The 24,747-nt window shown below is 36.8% G+C and overlaps 1 protein-coding gene across 8 annotated transcripts in view; it reads right to left on the bottom strand.

The window, feature by feature from the left end:
* The window catches only part of ANO5 (anoctamin 5), a 145,156-nt gene that overhangs the window by 73,242 nt on the left and 47,167 nt on the right, over positions 1–24,747 (bottom strand). For 4 of the 8 annotated variants that reach the window (XM_031941867.1, XM_031941868.1, XM_031941869.1 and 1 more), the window contains exons 2-4: positions 14,218–14,262; positions 11,430–11,500; positions 6,568–6,615 (exon numbers count right to left, since the gene is read on the bottom strand). In XM_031941867.1, coding sequence (XP_031797727.1) covers positions 6,568–6,615; positions 11,430–11,500; positions 14,218–14,262 — 164 coding nt within the window. The remainder of the gene's footprint in view (positions 1–6,567; positions 6,616–11,429; positions 11,501–14,217; positions 14,263–24,747) is intronic. The other 4 variants (XM_031941870.1, XM_031941871.1, XM_031941872.1 and 1 more) reach the window with 3 other exon arrangements.

Below are 24,747 nucleotides of genomic sequence, written 5' to 3'. Positions count from 1 at the left end.
TCAAACAAGCTTTGATAGACACATTCAAGTAGACTTCCAACCAACCTCTCCAACAAAGTTAGGGATAACTATGAAGAGAATTTAGACTATTTGTTGAGGTAGCTGGGAGATTTAATCATAGATCTGTTCTTTTTCTTCCCAAGATAAATTAAAGTAAAGAAATCTGTGACTACAGAAATTTGGGTGCTAAAATATTTTCATCTCAAACTGTTCTGGGCTTCTGGCACTTTGTCCACAGACTAGTGAAGTTAAGTAAACCTAATACCTAAGAACCCTTCACTGAGTAGCCCCCTCCCCCCCCCATTAACCTTGATTGTATTTCTTTCTTTTCAATTTCCATTATTTCTTATGTGTTCCAGTTATTTAGAGTCCATATAATCTTATATGATTATATATACATATATATAATCATATAATTTATTCAAATAAGTAAATGATCAGATGGATCCATCCATTCTATTTTCCATTTCCATTTGAGGATACGCATGTGCTATGGATTATCCTCCTTTCTTTTTCTGCAAGTGATATGTAATATATTCAACATGAAAGCCTGTCATGGTCCAAAATGCTCTCCCTTGCCTATCAGGTAGGGGGTGGCTGAATAAGTTACGGTATATGAATGTAGTGGAATATTATTTTTCTGTAAGAAAGGATGAGAGGGACAACTAAGTGGCTCAGTAGATAGAGCACCAGCCCTGAAGTCAGGAGTACCTGTGAAGAAAGAAAGAGAGGGGGAGGGGGGGTGGGAGGAAGGAAGGAAGGAAGGAAGGAAGGAAGGAAGGAAGGAAGGAAGGAAGGAAGGATGGAAGGAAGAAAGGAAGGAGAAAGAAAGGAAAGAAAAAAAGGAAATGATGAGGAAGATGATTTCAGAAAAGTCTGGAAAGATTTATGTGAAGTGATGCTAAGTGAAGTGGGCAGAACCAAAAGAACACAGAGATCAACTATGGTAGACTTGACTCTTCAAAAGTGAGGAGATTCAAGGCAATTCCAATAGATGTGGGATAGAGAGAGTCATCCACATCCAGAGAAAGAACTATGGAAACTGAAATTGAATCAAAGAATAGTATTTTCACTTTTGTTGTTGCTGTTTGTTTGCTTGTTTGTTTTTTCCTTCTACTGTTTTTTTAACCTTTTGATGATTTTTCTTATACAGCATAATGAATACAGAAATATATTAGAATTGTTTAACTTATAGTGGATGCATTACTATCTAGGGGAGGAGAAAGAGAGAAAAATATGGAATACAAGATTTTGCAAAAGTGAATGTTGAAAACTATCTTTGCATACACACACACACACACACACACACATAAAATACTATTAATTTAAGAAAATCAGAACCAAAACGTTCTCCTTACTTCCAAAAATGAGGCAGGAGTGCTTACAGCAGGACCTGGGCAGTACTAATGTTTGTTCTAATGTCTGGGACAAAGAATATTTTTAGGTAACAAAACATGGCAGTTCTGTAGCCCAAACATGCCTTTCTTGACTAATCATACATCCTCGGAGAGGAAAAACTGCACCAACATCCTCTGACACAGCAAGATGTCAATAGCAGATTTCTAATGAAGGCTAGCTCATATCAGAAAATTTTGTTATCATTGTTCAGTCTTATCTGACTACTTATGATACCATTAAGGGTTTTTTGTTGTTGTTTGATTTTTTGGCAAAGATACTGGAATAGTTTGCCATTTCCTTCTTCTGGTCATTTTACTGATGAGACAAAAAGCATTAAACTATTCGCCCAGGGTCACCCCAGCTGGTAAATGTTTGAGGCCAGATTTCAACACAGAAAGATGAGTCTTCCTGACTACAGACCCAGTATTTTATCTGTGGCTAGTAATCTAAGAAACATGCAGACACACGTTACGTGGGCTATAAGATCCATAATCTTTTGTCAAGAATTTACCAAGTTGATTCTCATGCTCTCATAACTATATAAATTGCCTTTTCCTAATAATCCAGGTGATTGAGGGTTAAATTTTCTATTAAAAAATAGAGAGCGACTTGACTTGGCAATTTTTTGGCAAAGGAAAATTCTGAATAAAGTAGATAGTCACCCTCTCTGCACTGAATTGCTTCATTCAGCCAGTTCTGTTAAGGATTTTCTTTGTTCCAAACATTGGAGTGAACATTAGTACTACCTGGATCCTGGTTGAATCTATCCAGAATTTTAAAATGCAATATTTTTGCCTTGTTTTTGGAAATAAAGAGAACATTTTGAGCCATGACACCCTTTTATGTTGAATACAATCTTAAGAGAATTGCCTAGATTAGAGAACTAACGGTTAATGACTTGCTATGAGCTGTAATTATTTTTTTTTGTACTTTCAGTATATACAATAGAGCAAAGAGCAAAATCTTTTAAAATGCATACAACCTTATTAATTTTTTAATTAAATTGGATAAAGCATATTTAATGAAAGTCCAAAACCATTGAAAAAAATCCTGTTGAAGAAGGGAGAAGAGAAAGTAATGTTTTTGCTTTCATAGGAGACTAGATTTAGAAATGAAAAATTTAGGTAAGAAAAATTAAGGTAAGGTACTTTAGGTAAAGGTACTTTAAGGTAAAGGTACCTTAAGGTAAGGAAAAATTAAGGTAAGAAAGTTAGATATTTTTCCCAAGACGTCACACACAGCTAGTAAGTGACTGAGGTGGGCTAAACCCAATTCTTCCTAATGGCAAATATAGCAGTCTAAACACATACCACATAGAATCTCTTTAAAAAGTAGTTTTATGGGGTGGCAATAAAATCTGCATATCTCTGTTGGGAATGAAAATGTTATTTTATTTTATTCACATAATCATAAACCACAGAATCCAAGGTAAGAGTGTGAGTTAGCTAAGTGTATCCATCCCTCTGCATGAAAACCATACCAGAGAGAGAGCTGTTTTCCTGTTCTCATAAATTTTCCCTATACTAGTAAATCTCACAATTTCCCTGCATGCCATGCTCTATTACTTTATACTGCCCACACTGAAAAGACCTTGCTTACTTGAATCTCTCAGCCTATTTCTCACCCCAGTCTCAAAGAAAATAAAGGAACCTTGCTGATGAGACTATCTATATTACCCCTCTACCTGCCCTTCCCCACCCATTTCCTTTTTCCTGTGTAGATGACAGTCAATACTTTGCTGGTAGCTCTGTATATTCCTCTCAAAGCCAATAAAAAGAAAAATATTCTAGTTGCATCTGTTCAGTGTTAATAATTCAGTGCTGTATGGTTTCAATTGTTAATGTGGCTCTCAAAAACAGGATAAAAAGGTACTCTTATCAGGTTTAAACCTAAACTCTATTTAACCAATATACTGGAGAATTCTGAGCCTAAAAATGACACTAGAAAAATTTCTATCAGTATCTCGAAAAGGAAATTCATCCAATTAGTGACCATTGTGTGAAAAATGAAACCCCCCTCTTTCCCCACCCCTTCACCCAACTGTGTCAGGAAGGTTGTCTGAGACTTTGTAGAGAGGGAGTGTGGTATAATGGAGAGCCAGCCTTAGAATCAAGAAAATCTAGCTTCACATCCTGCTTCTGACACGTCTATGTGACCCTGGGTAATTAAAGCCTCTGTGCTCAGCTAACTCTCAGACAGAAGATACTGATCTGAATTGGTAGAAGTTTTTTTCACATGAGATTTCCCGATATTAACTCAATCAGAGGACCAGACTTTAAACTGTAGTTAGGAGATCTCTTGTTCAGTACTGTCTGATTCTTTGTAACTCCATGAATTCTAATATGCTAATATTGTCCATGGGATTTTCTTGGCAAAGATACTGGAATGTTTCACCATCTCTTTTCCCCCCCAGTGGACTAAGACAAATAAGGTGAAGTGACTTGTCAAGAGTCCCACAGCTAGTAAATGTGTGAAGCCAAATTTGAACTCTAAGGTTCTTGAGTCCAGATTCAGTGTTCTGTACATTAAGGCATGAAGGTATTACCTAGCTGTTTCTCTTAATTAACACGATTGATTGTTTTAATCAGAAGGACCCGGGTTTAAATCCCTCAACTGCTGTAACTGATCCAAGTCTGAGTGTCAGTTTTCCCATAAGTAAAATGGGAACAATAATACCTGGTGTGCAAGTATTGTAAAGAATCAAATGAAATAATGTATGTAAACTATTTTGCAAGCCTAAAACATTAGATGTATGTTATTTTTAGAACTATGATTGCTAACTGAGACTGACAGCAGAAATCATTTGTAAAAACTCTTTGTATATCTGAAAGCCTTAAGAGCAAAGTTCTCCAGTAAATCAAGGTTCCCAAACAATTTCCATCAACTTTTGCAATACAAACTTATTATCAACTGAGATTTAATAAGTCCTAGAAAGTTATACCTTCCGGTATATTGATAACACTTGTTCCCTTGTCAAATAATAGAATGTAGACTTTGAGGTAATAACACTAAAAACATGGTACAAAAATAAAGAAAAACCTACATTCAAAACCAAGTAATCTTGAGGCATAACATTGGAAGAACAGAGCCAGAACTGGCCTTCTAAACAAAGTTTTGAAATCCTTAACAATCCTATGCAAATATTATTTGGTGAAGGGAGATTGATGGGATCTATTATCCAACTTTTCCAGTCATTTGGAGATGCACCACTGAGTTGACTTGTTGTCACATCTGATGGAAGCTACATTAAAATGAAGTTTCCATCATAAAACCCTGGACATCTTTGAGTCACATCTCTAAGACTGTAAGTAACCCTGAGAAGTTTACGTATTAAAATATCTTGGGAATCAGCAGAGGAGGGAGCTGGTAAGAAAAGGAAAAGGAAAACAATGAAAAGGAAAAAAAAAAAAAAGAAAAACTATTGACTAGGTCAATAGTGAGTCATCCCTTTTTGATTGAGGCTGATGACTCAATTTGGCAATCAGATTTCCTTTTAATAGCAACCAGGGAGTGTTATGGAGTGACAGGAGAGTAAATTAAAAGAACCCTTCATGAGAAAGCTACCTCTGATTCGATCAATGTTTGTTTCTTCTCTCTAAGACCTTTCTATAACACCTCTAATCATATGATGTTCAATTTGTGGCTCTTATAAATTTGTATTTACATATATTGTATTTACATCTTATAAAATTGTTATGCAGGGAAGCTTTAGGATTTAATGTTATCTGTGAAAAGAAATTTTTTTTGTTTGTTTTGTTCTAGATTTATGATTTTATTGAATGCAGACAGAATATGCAGAAATTTCCTATCTGCCTGTCTTATGCAGAGCCACAGCTCATCAGTGATTTGCCTTAGAGAATTACCTGAAGCATTGAAGAGGTAAATGACTTACCCGTGATCAAACAACTCTTGTGTCATACAGCTTAAACTCACATCTAGATCCAGTTTTTGAACTCCTATACCATGCTGCTTTGCATACAAAGCATGTCAGTGAAAAATGATATGTGATTTATACACATACATACACACAATTACACACACACACACAAATTACACACACACGCAAAAATCAATGCATCCCATTTTTCAATTGTATCCTGATTTGTTTCATCCCAGTTTGCACTGTATATATGCATGCATATGAGATACAAATCCACACATTAGAATTTGTACAAATTAACAAACTGGATTATATTTCCTTATAAATAGCACAAGATTTAAGTAGAGTGGAACCCTATATTCAACATACATAATAAAATTTTAAAATATTCTAAAATACATTTCAAAGAATATTTTAAAATATCTTAAAGCTTATTCCTCACTGTTAGAATGCCATTAATGATGAACTAAAATAGTGGAATCAGCAAATTTTTTGCATATGGGTCACATTCAGTTATAGAGAAGCACCAAATTTCATCAAAAAAATAAATACATATTGTACCACAACAAGGCTGGCCATTGATGTACAATCAAAATAACATTGTTTTCCTTATAGGCTATGGTAATAGAAAATATTCCATGCATGAAATATGAAAAGTACTCCAATATATTCTTCAACACAGCATTCAAAATATCAACAAGGTTCAACTCTCAAAGGTCACTGAAGGGTTGTGACAGATCACTTCAGTGAAAAGGGTACCTCCACTGATTGAATTGCAAATCTTTAAAATACAATTAAGTCAACATTTTTCACTATGTGAAGGTCAAAAAATCAGCATGTTAGTAAGAATTAAAATCATCTATGTTAATATTAGTTAAAATTCAAAGCACACCAACATCCCCTCTTCCCTTTTCCCTTCCAGAGTCTGTCACCAGCTGACTTGTATAAAACCAAAAACTTTCCAGTTCTCTCCACTGATATTCCAAATGGATTTCTAAATCAGTTAGGCTTTTATCCCCCCTTACCCTCAAAGCCATCGCCCATGTGCTGGACAATCAAATGGACCACAATTGAGTCAGGCAAAGATCCAAATTTAAATCCACTGAATCCTATGAGATCCATTCCCTTAAACAAAGGAACACTTTCAGAGGATTTAATACACACCTGAATATCACATAGGAGGAACTGGAAAATATTTGTGAAGTGGACAAGAGACTGTCGCCAGCCATTAAGAGAAGACACCACATTCATATCCATGCATGGAGGTATGACTGCTGATAGTTGCTTACCCCTTGATGATCAGAGATGAGCAAGGTAGTCTCAGTGCTGCTTAGACCCTGCCAGTAGCACCATGGGAGAGATATATGCTGTTAGTGATGATGCAAAGGCAGTGGGAAGCTTTATTTTAACAACAAAAATATCATAAGATACATAGAAAGAAACAAAGAAGCTCATGGGTGGGGATAGAGCTTTTTTGGTTTTTTCTACAACACTTTAAGCTAGAACCTTTAGGGGAAAAAAAAAGAATTAAGTGCTTCATCATCTGTGTTTCCAACAAGTCTACATGAAATGATTAAGTTGAATGCCTTGAAAGAGACTTTAATTGATTTCTCAAAATCCAGTTTTTTTTTTTTAACATTACAAAGAATAAGTGTATTTAGAATTGTGTATTTATGTGTATGTCTATACAAACACACACACACACTCATTCAATGCCAATTTAGAGAGTGAAAAATACTTGAAGCCTCTTCCAGCGTATGTGAATGACAGGAGTTGTGGTCTAAATATATATGGGTGGTTCCAGCATGCACATCATATGGGGCACTCAAAGCTCATGCAAGTAGCTTTGGGTGGTTTCTATTAGGGGGTGTACATAACACGGTGCCAAAATAAAAACAAGTAGTCAAGGTGGGAAAAGGTGAGCTCTAGCCAAGACTTGCAAACTTGCTTTTTACCTCTGAAAAGTTTCTTTATATGATTAAGCTGATCCCAGGGCAGAGCCGGTTTTGAAAATGACACATGAGTGGTGCTATGAGCAGACCAATTACTATGCAAAGTTGTCAAAATACACCTCAGGAAGATAACAAATGCAGTGAGGTATAAGCTAAGCTTAGTTTCCAGCAGGAATTCAGCAAATTATGGCACAAGGAGAAATTACCAACACTGAAAAGGGAGAGAGGAAGTGATCTGCAAAATAATTATTAAGAAAATGTAGCAATATTCATTCTTCATCTCTCAGTTATAGCTCCTTCCTCCATGATAATCATGTCAAAACGAGCAAAGTTGTTTAGGGTTCCCTAAGGAATATATAAGCAGGGATGAGAGACAAGGATTGTAGGTACATCAGTAGTCTGGCACAGAATACAATCAAGCTGTGAGAAGGCTTACTTTTCACCGAATATGCTTTTTAAAATCTTTTACAATTTCTATACTTCCCACAGACCTTCCATAATATATTTCCATTAACGAATCCAAATGTATTGGACATCAAACAAGGCTATGGCATGTCTAAGTCATGCCATCTTACACCGCAGAGAGTCCTGATCATGCAAATACACAAGACAATTTAGCACATCTGTGTTTAAAGGACAGGAGCAAGTCTGTCTAGCTGTATTTCTCTATGAACCTGATGAATAAATGCAGAAGCTATTTAAAAGGTCATTCTCAGAAAATTTGGTTGAAATTATTTCAAAGGGAAGATATTATGCTCACAGCCACTTTAAAATTTCCCACTTTGGAAAAGAAAACTGTTTTCCAAGCTACAAACAAGTTTGTGAAAATAAATTAGGTCATCTCATTTCTTTTTCATGGATGGCTGTAGCAGAGCACTTTATCATCATCTCTCTGAGAGCTGCTTCTTATAATCTTCGATGAAAGGTGCATTTCTAAGAGCTGCTTCTTATAATCTTTGATGAAAAGTGTATTTCTGCAGCACTTTTTCATTCTATGATCTTTCCTCTGCATTTTAAAGCTCATGCATCACTACTGGTAAGAACTTCCAAGACTTATACTTGTCCTTCATTAGTCAGAGGAAGACATAGCATTATTCCAACCAAGTCTATAATTCCTCCTTTCCCACAATTCCTTGCATGAAACAGCATGATGTCTTCCAAGAAAACATAAAATCAGGAAGGGGCAGTGTAATTGATCCAAGTAATCAAAAACTGAAAAGTAATTTCACTTGTGAAACTCAATTAAGGCTACTCTAATTAGGGAAAACACTAGCAAACTTTTCTGAGAATTCCACAAAGCTGTACCTACAGTGTCTGGGGTGAGGGAGGGAGGAGGAAACAACACTTTCAACTACAATCACCATTCAAGCAAGTGGCAAATGGATGTTGTTCTAAGGGATGGCATTCTTTGAAGTTGAACCTTCTATATCCTATCCATATTACAGGGATTCCAAAACTGATTATAAATATATCTACTTTCCAGTGAGCTCATTTAATATATTCACGCTATCCCTGGGATCTTTGGGGCTCTAATGCAGAGCTCAGGCTGGCATTCCATTTTATAAAACTATCATTAATAAGAAGTGGCTGCCAAGCACAGAATGATCTCCTAAATCATAGAGAACACTGGAGATGCATTCTCATGAGTATCTCAAAGTTTTGAAGCACGAGAAATAAGTTCCTTTTGTAATAAGGAGACTAAAAGTCTTCATTCATACTTCTATGATATCATGTACAATTTAATTAATTACAAACATACTTCAGGCTGTGGATCTAAACAGAAATGCATGCTAATGTTAGAATTTCTATCTATAAGGTTATTCTTTAATAAGTGTTGGATTTACTTTTACCAATGAAATAGCTATTAGATTTAATCTGAATGAAAATAAATGTAATTCATCCAGTGAAGTGTATGGAAGCAAGTGATCTAGAGAGTTCTTTCTTATTTCTTTAAGAAAAAAAAAAGGATCTTGCCACCTCATATTCAGCTTTCCTGACACTGCTTCTTGGCAGACCATAGTCCTTCATCTCCTGTTTTAAATAAGGACTTTATGGTTGACCAGAGGCTAGTAAACAGCATTCCAAAGAAGAAATGAATTTTGTTCAACAATCCCAAGAATTAGACTTATCCTAGTAGACTGCATCTACTGCCACAAAGACTGGTACCATGCTTTCAACAAAACAAGGGAACATGGGATTATACCTCACATGTATAACTGCATACCCACCTTTGGGGCTTATACAACATTAAAGAGACTGAAATGACATACAGAAGAAACTTCAATTTCCACTCGATTCATTTAAAAAGAAACTGTGTCTCATATTGAAGGAAACTAATTTCTATTCTCTAAGAGAGAGAATGTCAATGAACAGAAGAAATTTATCCATTAAGAGTTTCTTTATGAGAAGATATGTACACATTTCCCTTTGCTTATAACCAAAAGTTTTAATTTTAAATAGTTAAATACATTAAAACATATATATACAAGATGAAAAATTATTTATCATTAAAGTGATTGTATATTTTGGATTGTGGCTCTATCAATATATCATATCTATTCAAGAAAGCTACAGAAGAAAGACAAGAAATTATCAACTCAGCTTGATATGTAGACCTGAATGAATCAAGCTCTCCTTCAAAACTCTCAATCAACACCATCTTGCTTCTGTCTATCCCTCAAATCTCAATTTTTTTTAAAAAAAACATAACTTCATTGTTTCGATTGAGACAATTCTTTGAACCTTCTACCTCATTTTGCCTACATTTGGACTTAACATTTAATATTTTGTCCATTAAACATTCAGAAATCTCATTGCTAACAGAGACCTCAAGAGGGTCTCTGGCCAGTGGTCTATATCCTTAAACATGAACACTCAGAACTGAATGAAGAGTTCCTGGAACCAAAGACCACAAATCACTTTCTATTTTAATTGTTGGCCAAATGACATTTTAACAACCAAGTTCTTCAGGTATAAATATACTGACAATGCATTTTCACCCGTGGCTTCTTCACTGGACATTTGTGTTCTAAAGCAGAGAGTCTTAACCTGGGGCCCATGAACTTTTTTTCAAAGCACATCTATGTTTAAAGGTCAGGAGTTTGATAATTATATTTTAGTCCTATGTATTTTATTCCATTTATTTTATCTAGTTAAAAATATCATTCTGAGAATGGACTCATAGGTTTCACCTGTCTGCCAAATAGTCCATTACATAAAAATATTAAGAACTCAATATACTGATTTTTCTTGTGCAGCATGATAAATATGGAAATATGTTTAGAAGAAACTGCACATATTTAACCTACATTGGATTATTTGCTGTCTAGGGGAAGAGGCAGGGAGAGAGAAAAAAATTTGGAACACAAAGTTTTATGAGGGTGAATGCTGAAAACTATTTTTGCATGTATTTGAAAATAAAAAGCTATTATTAAAAAAAATTATATCTATCTGTCTATCTGTCTATTTATCTATTCATCTATCTTTCTATTTTATGGACTGCACTGCTCAGGACAGGCCAAGAAGCACAGACTCCAAAGAGTCTGTACCTGTCCCTCCAGTCATTATATTAACGCTGTGTATGTCCTGAGTAAATAAAGAAGGAAGTGTACAATATACTTTGATAAACAAATAATTACTCTTCTTTGTCCTCTTGAGCAGCTACATTTGTAACAGATAGTAAAGAGAACATGTATATTCAAATTGCTTTGCTTTCATAAGCCAGATTCGTGTTGTTCGATTTAAAAATTCTATAACAAAAATAAGTAAATAAATTAAAGCCGGGTCTTCTCTTATCAAGGCCGATAATATGAATACAAAGCAGCCGGGAAAGTTTCATTCTGGGACTGGCTTCTTCCATGTCAAGTCAGAGTGGCTAGGTTTGTTTCATGAGAAGCCTTGAAACAAATTCAAAAAGTACACAATGCATTTCCTAATTTGTTTGCATTCCAACAGCCCCTGGAAAGATGAAATATTAGAAACAACACAAAACACACTCTTTTATTTATTACACAAGATGAATGTTCTATTCTTGAAAACAAGAATAGTTTAAACTGAGCATATGGATGGGATCAAAAGTCCTCACCACCTCCAAACAGTAAATTTCCTTTAACTCAAAAATAAAAAAATAAAAAAATCTTTCCCTTTATCCATCTTCTGTTCTGAAGTTTAGGAGGAGAAACAACTAATTTAAAGCATACCTCTGAGCTTCCTGGGAGTTCAGATGCTGCACTGGAGTTCATTTCATACAGAGGTCCATTGGATTCTTCTCCTAGGGGAAAGAGGAGCAAGATTTTGTGAGAAATTGTCCCACTACTCTGAAGGAACTTAATGCATAGTCACAGCATGAGGAACAGGCAAGAATTTTGATGGTCGAGCATGGAAGGGTCGAGCATGGAAGGAAGGAAGAAACAATGGCAGAATTAAATGCCCACACTCAACATAGAGCTGGGTGGATAAAAAGAATTTTCAAAACCAACAAGAACAAAGAACATTTACAAAATGGGTTTTTTGTAACCTCAATACAATACTGCAAATCGTTCACCTCCTCTTATTCTTTAAACTGGCAGTAACCTCACTTTTGGAGGAACACTGATCTCTTCACCCATCAGAAATCACATTTCTGGAGAGAGAATATTCACAGCTGTAAAACATCAGTTGGGATTGCCACTCAAAGGATGCCCATGGACAGCTCATATTGTCTGTGACTTGGAATTCACTAACACCTTCATTTGTTGGCTGGAAATTACATTTGGCCGATTACAGTCAGAACATTCATGGAATTTAGTCCCATACAATTTCTAGTTGTATTATTGTAATATTGACATCTCTGGGATAGATATAAGAAGAATACCTGGGGCTAAAGTGGGCAATTTATGGGACTCACCAATATTAAGAAAAAAAAATTTTAACAGAGAATTGACATTCTGTTCTATCCTGATTGCTACTTGGAAAAATATAGAGATGAATCTTCACATCTTAAACTTTTTAAAAGGGCATATGAAATATCATTAGGAATCGTAATAAGTGAATAAAAATACATAAGGAAAATATCCTTAGGGAGCGGTAGGGGATAATGGGACATAGGAGATGTGAGAGGCAACATGATACTGGAAAAATACAGGTGATTAGTTGGACTCAGAAGGCATGGTTTCAAATTCTAACTCATTGATTAACTGAGTTACAATTGGCAAGTCACTCCACTTGTCTCAGCTTCTTTGCCTGAAAATGGAACATGTAAAAAAGCTGACACCACATACCTTAAACTGTTCTAGAGAGGAAATCACTGTATACTTTCACAGACCAGCTTCTTAATTCGCTCTTCTGCCTTCTCCTAAGTGACAATTTTATTTCTACATATACTTTCCTGGCTCAGAAACTTTGAAGTGTCTTGGATTTAGAGAGAGAGGGTTCTAAGAGCTGTTAGTCCTAATTAGTTTCCCTCATTTCACACAGCATGAGGCATTACAGTTACTTGTCTGAGGACATACAGGTAATTTTATTTTCCCTCATTTCACACACTGGGCAATTTCAGCACGAGGAGTTATAGTAACTTCTTTGAGGACATACAGTAAGTAATAAGTGGGCAGAGCTGAAATTAGAACCCAGGTCCTCAGGCTACAAATTGAGTGTTCTTTCCAATGAGCCACATTATCCCTCACCACCAATGATGTTGCCCATCTGTTAGATCTTCGGTCATCGTCTATAGTAGCAACATTTGAAAAGTAGGAAACACAAAAGCTCATCCCTAACACAAAGAACATGCCACCAGACAACAAAGGAGCGTGCAGGGTGCGGCACAAGACTCATTTTTTCTCTTGCTTCATCAGCCTTCTTCCTTTCCCAACCCCAACCACAAGGCTAGGCTTCTAATGGCCTTGGTGCCTTGTACCAATTGCTAAACCTAGGATGTGTGGGTGGGAATCTACACTGGATTGAAAAGGGCAACAGCATGCCCTCCTCTACCCGAAAACTAACAGTGGGGATCATTTAGACCAACCCCTTTAAATTAAGAGATGAGGAAACTGAGGCCCTAGGGATTAAGCAACTCATCAAAGGTGACATAAATAGTGTCAGAGACAAGATTCCAACAGAATCTCTGCCTCTAAGTCGGGGACTCTTACTACTATATCAAATCTGCATCCTTTAACAGATAGGGCCAATAGTTGTCCCCAATCTGTTCTCTATACATAAGAGAATTCCCCCTTTCTATACAGGAAATTCATCTTCCATGCAAAGAATTTCCTTCTTCTACACAGAGAAGAATACATCAGATGTCTGCTTTCATGAAAACTTGAATAAGGTAAAGGAATAAACATTTATTTAGCACCTACTATGCGCCAAGCACCATATTAAGTGCTTTTTGCAAATATTTCATTTGATCCTCAGAGTAATGCTATGAGAAAGGTGCTGTTATTATCCCCATTTTACAGTTGACAAAACTGAGGGAAAGAATTCAAGTGACTTGTGTGGAGTCACATGACTAGTAAGTCTCTAAAGGTAGATCTGACCAAAGATCTTCCTGGCTACAACTCCCCAGTGACTCTATTCACTGTGCTACCTGACTCAATATTATAAAACCAACTGCTGAATAACTTAAATTAATTATGTTCATTCAAAATAATTAAACTAAAAGAACTGATTCATTAAAAATTATTAGTCATCAGTATTCAAATTGATTGTTTTCTCTTCCTCCAACATTTCAAATCTTTTAAATGCAAGATAGCTTTCCTGCCTCTCTTCTCCAGATTCCCCAGTGTCTGATGTATTGTTATGCATATAATAAGCACAAAATAAAAGCTTGGTGAATGAATGTGTGTATGGATTTTCTGCCACTTGGGTTTCAGAGGAATGACTGCAGTGAGTTTACCATGTCTAGGAAAAGGAAGAAGGCTGTAGTGATAAGACAAAACAAGGCACAATACAAACGGTTAACAGTGTGGTGAACAAGAAATGTTTCTTTTTTTTTTTTTCTGCTCAGTACAATACCTTCTGGATTTGTGAACTTGAACTTGGTGAGAACAGCAATATCATCTTCAAGGGAAAAAAACATGGCATTAACTAACAGCCCCACAGACTGGTGACCTTTCTATAACCATCTTTAATGTACATTCTGAAGATCCCGACTCCATTGTCTTATAGAACAACCGAAACCAGAATATGCCAACGGCTTGGAAGTGTTATTTTCAGGACTCGATATAAATTGAATTTAATGTGCATACTCTCCTTCTCCCCTGGTGTCACTGTGTTCACCTGGCATTTGTCCAAAGTAGGAAACACAATCGCCCTCTGCATTCAGAATGACTCAGCTTTCTCTTCACAGCCCCCAAATTCCAACCCCACAGATCAGCCAATAACACGTGAATGACCATGGTTGGCTGCTTTCTGGACATCTCCACTGGCCAACAAAAAAATAGAATGTTGTAGAATTTTTTAAATTCTAAGTACCACTTCCATTGGGGGAAGTCCCCCCCATACTGTGGAGTCCCTCAGAAAGTTGCCACTATTTATACCCTCAGGAGGTCTACAGTCTCATAGGTAGATAACACAGGAGCATAAAATATGTGATACTATATAAATGCATCATTGTTCAGTCATTTCAGTCATGTACAACCCTTCATGACCCCAATAAGGATTTCCTTCACAAAGATACAGAAATGGTTTGCCTTTTACTTGTTTAACTCATTTTACAGATATGGAAACTAAGGCAAATAGGACTAAATGACGTATCCAGGGTCACAAAATTAGTAAGTATCCGAGATCATATTTGAACTCAAGAAAATTTGTCTTTCTGACTCCAGGTCTGCTATTCTATCCATTGTATCCAAGTTTTTTTTTTAGTTGCTATATAAATCTGGGGGGGGGGGGGGGGGGGGAGAAATTACTAATGGTAATGATTGAAATATGAGAAAACCTTGCATAATAGACTGGGTAGGAATTAAATATGCAAAGAAAATAAAGGAAACATTTCAGGGACAGGAAAGTGCATAGATGGGCACAGGATGCGGGCCACACCTCAAGCTTGGCTCTGAGACAGAACTCCTGAAGGGAGTGATGACAGAATATTGGAAAGCGGGTAGAACTGGATGGTAAAGGACCTTGAATGCCAGGGAAAGCACTTGAAGTTTTCCTTGGTGGGCCAAAATGGAATTCCCAATGCTTTTTAAGCAGTGACATTAACAACTCTTTCTTTAAAGGAAATTACTCTGTTCTGACAACAGTATGAAGAATGGAGGGAAGGGAAGAAACGAATGGAGGTAGAAAATAACCTACAGGAGGTTGCAGTAATATTTAGATAGGTGGCAAAGAAGGCTCACACTATAGCGTTGGCCGTGGCATTTTGATGGAGCAAATGTGCTCATTGATATGATGTGGCTACAATGGATCACCTGTCTAGAAACAAGTGAGGGAGATAGGTCTGAGCTAATGAGGGTGTTACTGAAAGAAACAGCAAAATCAGAAGCACTGGACTTAGAGTAAATCGAGTTTTATACATATTTGCAGCCATGTCTCTTCAACACATCAAGGTGAACAATTCTTGTAGACAGCTGTAGAAGAAGGGCTAAATAGCTTGAGAGGTTAGTGGTTGAGGTATATATTGGGAATTATCAGTACATATATACATAAATATATTTAGTAAGTACACATATACATAAATATATTTAGTAGGAAAATTGGAGGATAGGCCCAAACCTTGAAGATTCCTTAGGAAAAGGAGATGGGACCAGCACAATAGAAAGAGGAAGAGTTTTCCTGTGATTGGGGAGTTTGGGATTATTATTTTTTTTTTTTTGACAACTGATAAATTGTAGCTTGACTATTGGTTTCCAAAGAGGAAATTCAAACTCCAAGAGTAGGTGATTTCTTCAAGGAATTATATGATAGGAGGAATAGATAGGCTGATCATTTAGTGAGAATGAAATATGAAATATATTAGAGCCAGGCAGCTCTTCTATAAGAAGTTAAGAATAATCAGGAAAGGCCGTTAGTAGTAAGCTTATGGGAGAATATATGTGAGTAAAGGAAGTCCAGGGAAGCAACTACATGGAAGGAGTAGACATGGAATGACTGCAATTAAGGTCACTGAAAGGAATTTCTAAGCTAATGAAAATCAGAGATCTCTTTAAAAATAGGATCACTAAAGCTAGACCTGGACAAAACGTTTAAATCTTAGCTTGTCTGATTCTCTCTTTTTATAGAATAGGGAAATTAAGGCTCTCTTTCCTCCCATTCCTCTGATCATCCAAGCCAGAGACCCTTACCAACTTTTTTCATCTATGAGATAAGATTCTAATATTTTATCTGAGTGACCCTGAACAGGCCACAAAAGCAGCAGCTTCCTTTCCTCCTGTTTTTGGAAAGAGTTCGGAGTTTTTCTACAGTAGGAAAGTGGCTACTATTATGTCCAACAGAGACTGGTCCTAGAAGCAGCTTTTCTCCTCCATCAAAAAAAAAATTAAGCTAGTATGTTTGACAAGAACATCTAAAACAGCTAGTTTTGGGGCAACTAGGTAGCACAGCGGATAGAGTGTTTAATTTGGAGTCAGAAAAATCCGAATTCAAATCTTGGCTTCAGACAAGGCTGGAAGTAACTGAATAAGGTACTGAACCTGTTTGCCTTAATTTCCTCATATGTAAATGAAGATAATAATAGCACCTACCTTCCCAGAGTTATGAAAATCAAATGAGATAATAGGCTTAGCACAATGCCTGGGACTCAGCAAGTATAAAAAGGATAGCTATTATTACTAGAATATATCTTTTACATCATTTTTGCAACCTTTCTAAAAATCTTTTAACAATTCTAATTTGAGGTACTGTGGTGCTAGGAAGGTGGGTACAAGTGCTGACTTTTGACACATGCTGGCTGGATGACCTGCTGGGTATCTCTCTAAGATTCTAAGTTTTTTGAAGCTGCCAGCCTACATTGTCAGAGATTTTATTCAATTGAGAGCACTTCATAGCAATGAAATCCTAGAGGTTCCCATCCCTAATTTAGGGTATGTCAATGGCTGGAGAGGTCTGGGCCTAGAATCAGGAAAATTCATCTTGCTGAGTTCAAATCTGGTCTCAGGTACTTTAGTATCTACATAATCCTGGGAAAGCAACTTTATCCAGTTTGCCTCACTTTCCTCATCTACAAAATGAGCTGTAGATGGAAATGGCAAGCCAGTTTAGTATCTCTGCCAAGAAAATCTCAATGGGGTTACAAAGAATTAGATATGACTAAAGCAATATTAAAGACTTCTTCACCTTATTATGTTACCTGTTTGGTTAGTCTTCATGACCTGAATACTTATATTGCTCACTCCCATACTAGTTATATCTAATACATTCTCACCCTAACACCTCCTATTCTTGGCTCAGCCCCCATCTGGACCAGGCTTCTATTTCTGCTCCCTGATACATCGCTATGCCACAAACAACCTGGATAAGTCAAAAATCCAAATTATAAAGACCTATAAGTAAGGTGAACATATATTGCTAATATGGATTTTGAAGGTTTTCTGAGAATTTCAATATTTTAAACTCTTATAATGTTCTAATAGCTCTCTCTCTCTCAATAATTTTTTAAACTCTATAACAATTTACACTTACAAAATACTGCCTCCAAAAAAAAAAAAAAAAGCCCTATAAACTGAATCACTGTGTTAGTAACAAAGAAGAATATCATATTTGGGGAGAAAGGAATTGGGAGAGAATATCAGATTTGCAGTCTATTGGAGTTGGGATTTTATGGTAGAAAAAAAATAAAAGGCAACAACAAAACATTTTTAATTTTAAAAAAATCTACTCCCTTGTTTTTTGCTGAGCACAGACAAACTATGGATGCAGAATGCTACATATGCTGTTAGATGTTCCCGAGTTAATTGTCCTCATTTGTGTTCCTTCATCATAAGGAGAGTGCATGGGGGGATGATATATATAATATAACCAGAAACGATTGCCATCAAAACAGAAGAAATCAATAAAAATAAAAGTGGTTCAAATATTTTTGTTGTTGCTTTTGTTAAAAAAAAAAAAAAAAGCAACAAGAATACTCAAGCCTGTGATTTTAATTAGTATAGGGAGGTCCACTTAAAGAATCCCTTCTACCAATGTGGATTAGTACCTTCTTTGCAACTTGGCGTCAAAAGCAGTACTGGATACCATGCTTTCCTATACCCCAGTCCTGCTCTATCTATATCCATTCCCCTAGCTCCCTCATTTCACAGAGAAGGAAACTCAGAGAAGCTATTAGTTATATCAGGTACTTAGTAATTATTTACCAAATTCTATATGTTTATTATAGACTTATCTTCAGCCACACAGCTAGCTGGTAAAGAGTGGAGCTGGGATTCAAATCCAGGAACTTCAACAAATCTCAGCCCATTATCTTTACTACATCACGTGCTTTCAGAGAGCTGGCTATTCCTATCACTGGGTTTAAAACACAAACATGGACACACACACACACACACACACACACACACCAAATAATATACTCATTTTTAAGTGGCTACACAATTGGCAGCCCAGCATTAATGAGAATGAATCCAGTCTTATCAGCACAAAGCAAGAATCGCCTGGTTAACAAAATACCAAATAAAAGACTATCAGTCGGAAAAACCCTCATGTCTTCCTAGCTTAAAGAACTGCTGTTTTTTGTTTTTATCAGAATAATGTAGGGGCAACAGAGTTTACTGCTTTGCTTAAGTGAACCAGTTCCGCCAAAACCTCTCATGAATGCCCAAGTTATCATAATTAGTCCCTGGGATGTCACAATGTATGTGTTCATTAATCATTTATTCTAAAACTAACAAACACATAGATGGGTGCGGTTAGCCTTCACTAACAGAATTCTTCAAAGTCATTCTTCAAAGTCTTATCATAGCACAGAAGAGATAGATCTTTAAGGAGGCAAAACCCCAACTCCAATAATCCTGTCACTTTCTCTTTCTCATGGATCTCATTAGAACAAAAGGGCCTTTTACTTTTTTCCATGCATACCTTAATCTAATCATAGGGATTTTCCCCAGCAAACCATATCCTGATTGATAGTTATTCCAATGAAGACAAAGTTTCATAAAGATCTTTTTTAAAAAATCTTTTCCCTTCATTAGGAGCTACAGATCCCTGCCATACAAACCAATTCAAAAATTGTTTCAATTCAAAAAAAGTTGTTTGAAACATATGTACATAAATACTTTACTCAGAAAAGAAATCTAGTCACAATGTTGCTACAGAAGGCCTTTCTCCCCCTACCTAACTACCCCAGGAGAGCAGAACTGAGTAAAGGAATCAGGTAAAACTAAAGCTTTAAAAGACTGAAGACCAAGTGACCATATGGCAATTGAGCAAAAGTGTTAACCAAGCTACATTTAAAGAGGTCCCTCCCCATTGGCTATACAGGAATGAAGTTTTTTGTCACAATTCATAAAGGATACCCTTGAGAGGCAAGCAGAAGTAGGAGTCTACAAGGGAGCACCCAAGGATGAAAGATCCTGGAAGTAAATATTTTGATAATTGGAAGGAAGTTGTCCTTGCACAGGAAGGGGAGGGGAAAGGGGAAAAGGAAGCAGAGAATTCCAAGTGGAAAAGGCTCAGGGAGCTTTAGTGAAATGCAGGATCTAACAATCAACAGAGTCAAGTGGTGGCCAAAACAGGAAACTCCAGTAGGTAGGTAGAACAATGAATAGTGTTATAGGCTAAGGCTGTTGGGGTACCCCAAAAATGTTAGGGATACCAAGGAGTAGGTTATGTTGTGTGAAAGATTACAGGTTTAAACTAAATCCAAGTCAAGCAAGAGCATTTATTTGGCCTTTTACTTGGGGTAAGGGATGACACACCCTGTAGGCAATTGTCTAGAGAAAGAAAGGAAAAAGGGGGAAAAAAAAAAAAAAAAACAGACGAATTGGGCAGAGCAGGAAAATCAAATGACCTCAGAGATTTTGCATAAGTTTAGACAATGTCAGATAAGATATGCCTGGAAAAAGTCCCTATGACTCAATTGGAGAATGGCTGAATAAATTGTGGTGCATGAATATTATGGAATATTATTGTTCTGTAAGAAATGACCAGCAGGATGATTTCAGAAAGGCCTGGAATGACTTACATAAACTGATGCTGAGTGAAAGGAGCAGAACCAGGCGATCATTATATACTTCAACAACAATATTATATGATGATCAATTCTGATGGACGTGGCCCTCTTCAACAATGAGATAAACCAAATCAGCTCCAATAGAGCACTAATGACTATGAACCACTACATAGAATTCCCAATCCCTATATTTTTGTCTGTATTTTTGATTTCCTTCACAGGCTAATAGTACACTATTTCAAAGTCTGACTCTTTTTGTACAGCAAATAACTGTATGGACATGTATACATATATTGTATTTAACATATACTTTAACATATTTAACATGTATTGGTCAACCTGCCATCTGGGGGAGGGGGGGGGAGAGAGAGAGAGAGAGAGCTAGGAAAAAGTGAAAGGATTATTGCAGTTGGGGCAGTAACTAAAATCCCATCATTGCCCACTCATAGAACTGGGACCCAAATTGTTTTGGGGCTAGGCTATGAAAAGCTCATCCCCCATTACTTTCAGGATGATTTCAGGATGATTAGGGACATGGACTTGGACGTGCCTAAAAATCCTGTCATGAGGAGGTGGAGATGGATGTCAATTGCACCAGAGCAGCATCCAGAGATGAGATTTTCCTTCCAGAATATCTATCCAAGTAGATCATCTGAAATTTGATTGAGGCTAGTCATGAAGGCACAAATCTTATTAAAAGGTTTAAAGGATTGGTCTCAAATATCAAAAGCAGAATAACATTAAGGAGAGGTATCAGTAGAGAAATAGAAAAAAAAAAAAAAAAAAAAGAACTTGTCCCTGGGCCCTTTGAAAGTAGCTGCTGATGAGTGCCACTACTGGGCTTATACTCCAAAGAGATACTAAAGAAGGGAAAGGGACCTGTATGTGCCAAAATGTTTGTGGCAGCCCTGTTTGTAGTGGCTAGAAACTGTAAAATGAATGGATGCCCATCAATTGGAGAATGGTTGGGTAAATTGTGATATATGAATGTTATAGAATATTATTGTTCTGTAAGAAATGACCAGCAGGATGAATATAGAGAGGCCTGGGGAGACTTACATGAATTGATGTTGAGTGAAATGAGCAGAACCAGGAGATCATTATATAACTCAACAACGATACTGTATGAGGATGTATTCTGATGGAAGTGGATTTCTTCGACAAAGAGACCTAACTCAGTTTCAATTGATCAATGATGGATAGAAGCAGCTACACCCAAAGAAAGAACACTGAGAAATGAATGTAAACTGCTTGCATTTTTGTTTTTCTTCCTGGGTTATTTCTACCTTCTGAATCCAATTCTCAAGAGAACTGTTCAGTTCTGCACACATATATTGTATCTAGGATATATTGAGACCTATTTAACATGTATAGGACTGCTTGCCATCTAGGGGAGGGGGTGGAGGAAGAGAGGAAAAATCGGAACGAAGTGAGTGCAAGGGATAATGCTGTAAAAAATTACCCTGGCATGGGTTCTGTCAATAAAAAGTTATTATAATAAAAATAAATAAATAAAAAAGGAAGTAGCTGCTGATGAAGGTCATGCATTCAACTGGTCTTCCTGTGGCTCTGTCAGCCCATTGTTCTACTTGTCTAGAGGTATTGATGTAAACACAACAGGAAGTCTTGGTCACAGCATCCTTTAGAGACAAAGAGCTAGTCCAAATCACACAGTTGTCTAGGACCACATTAGCCAAGGAGTCAAACTGTTTGACTAATTAACTATTGAAGGTATTAGGGACTGGGAGCTATCTCAGGTAAGCTCCTCCAAGGCCTTGGACAAATTAGCAGTGACAAGGTTAGCAATAACCAAGGTATGGGCCACTCTTGCCCAAGAACTGTCAGAAAAATTATATTTCTCACAGTGGCACGTATATGGGATACATTATAGACAGACGAAGATGGGCACAGGCAGCCCAGAATATAAGTCTTGTGGTATTTATAGAGGGAGAACCATTGAAAGGTGAGAGCAAAAGAATTATACACTATAGGGGAAGAGAGTGAGCTATTAAGGGTGTTATGAGCACCACAAAGGAAAATATATTTCTCAGGGGCACAGATAGATTTGGGGCCTTTTACGAGTTACTCTAGCCTTGAGACTCTAGAAATGAGAGAAGACTCCTGTCAGAAGGTTATGAAGAAAATAATTATATTGATTAGTAAAGATTGGCAGATATGATCCACCAAAAAACCAGGTATCTGAATGGGCACCAATGAGGAAAAATCCAAATCTGTAGAGTTATCTTGTACAGAGGGAGCTAACCTATAGAAACTCCTACTATTACCTATTACCATATACAATCTGGAGGTTAAGCTATAAATGTCACCTGCCAAGGTTACTGTATATAAACAGGACAATCATGACTGTCAGTTGATTTTCTGATACAATTAGCATAGTTAGTGCACCTTGCTCTGAGTCTTTCTCATAAAAAACTCCACGTCTTCCCTTATTAACTGCAAGTTCATTAGGAACTTTGCCCATTTGCTGAGCATTATAAAACTTTGAGTCTTGACTTGGAGATGGTTTGAGTCTATGAATTCATTCTCAATGACTCCCCACTTTTGTGACTTGTAGAATTTCATTATTTTGGTGCCCCTGGACTAGTTTATTGGCTCAGGCTGTATCTCATCTTCCTCTCTTCTGTATGTAGTTGGATCATCCCTTCAAGCAACTAGGAAGGCTTGTTGGGTCAAAGGCTCTCCTCTTGACAAGTGTTCAGTAGGAGACATGAGCACAATGGAGGTGTATTAGATTAATTGGTTATTGATACAACTGTTTGTGGGACCTACCTATTATTCTAATGATTATTCAAATTATATCAGAAACATCTCCAATGTGATTTAAAGAGAATTTTAGTGCAATCAGTATTATTAGAGGATGTAATTTATAGATTATTTTGTGTTACATCAATGAAAAAGTTGATTTTTTTCAAGTTTATTATTAATGTAGAAATAATATATTTGTACTGCATGTTCTTATAAAGAACTGATTTGATATCTATTGTTCTGCAATTAAGTACTTAAATACCTTCCCATGTTTTTTTTTATTAAAACTGGAGTAAAGCCAGCCTTTTATAAGTAAATTTATTTATGTAACCATTGCACCTAAGGGTGGAAAGTCTCTACCTACAAGGGTGCCATTACTTGTGGTTCCATGCCAAATAGAAACTCTCCTGGCCCATCATCCTCTCTAACAAAGGTCTAACCCCCTTTAAACCCTTTGGCACATGTACCCTCAGTCATGCAAGCACCCCTTTTACTGTTAATAACACTACCAATTCCTACATCCTTCCTCACTGGATTTGCTTCCTCTAGGCTTCAGCAATTACACCTTCAAATGAAGGCCAACACTGGATTCCATCCTATTTCTGATTCTGAGATTCACCCACTGTAGGTACTGCCTTGACCAGCTTCTGGGACCTCAGAGGGCGTGTCAGGGTTAGGTGTATGCCTACCCCCAGCAGAAACAGCTTCAAAAGACAAAACCATTGTGTCATACCCCAAAAGATTTTGGTCCTATTTATTTGAGAGGAAATGAACTCCAGCAAAAGACATGTCCCTGAAAGCAACTCAGTATCTACGTGGCTCCTAAGGAATTATCTTGTACAAAGTTATCCTATGGTAATGTCCACTATTATTTTATACATTCTGGAGGTTAAGCTATAGAGCATCACTATCTAGAAAGAACTTGTTGATTGAGGCTCAGTGGCCCCAAACATCCCCCCATCCTATCCAGCTGGATACTAGGATATGTCAGCAATAAGGGAATGAACTTACCTTAAGTTAGAAAGGATCAAAGTCAAGAAACTTCATCCCATATTGGGCACCAAAATATTAGTACTAGGGTGTGGGTTGTGGGGTCATCTCTGATAGAATTCAGGTTCAAATGTATCCAAATTAAGCATCAACATTTATTAGGGGATTTACTTGGGGTGAGGGATGTGATGCATACTGTGGTTCTTCTCCTTAAGAGAGAGACAGATAACTCAATAGAGTAAGGCGAGAAATTATATAGAGAAGGAAAAATAGTAGAATTAGGAAGAGCAGGGAAATTGGATGATCTCAGAGAATATTTTACATACATTTGGACAATCTCAATGATTGGATTAAAGTATACATGGAAAAAGACAAAAGTCCTTTTCCCTATAATAAGAGAAAGACAGAGAGAGAAAGAGCCAGAGTCAGAGACAGAGGGAGAGAGTCAGAGAGACAGAAATAGAGAATGACAGAGAGAGGGAGAGACAGAGACAGAAATAGAAAAAAGAGTGCATTATTGGGGGGCTGGGGCAGCAGCTAAGACTCCTTCAAGATCAATTCCTGCCTCAGACACTTATTACTTAAATGACCCTTGAAAAGTCAAGTAATCTCTCTCAGACTCAGTTTTCTCATCTGTAAAATGATATGAAAATAACACCAACCTCAGAAAGTTGTGATGC

The sequence above is a fragment of the Sarcophilus harrisii genome, chromosome 6 (assembly GCF_902635505.1).
Source record: "Sarcophilus harrisii chromosome 6, mSarHar1.11, whole genome shotgun sequence".
Taxonomy (NCBI): domain Eukaryota; kingdom Metazoa; phylum Chordata; class Mammalia; order Dasyuromorphia; family Dasyuridae; genus Sarcophilus; species Sarcophilus harrisii.
Note: the sequence above shows the minus strand (reverse complement) of the source record. Positions and strands in the feature narration are given on the sequence as shown.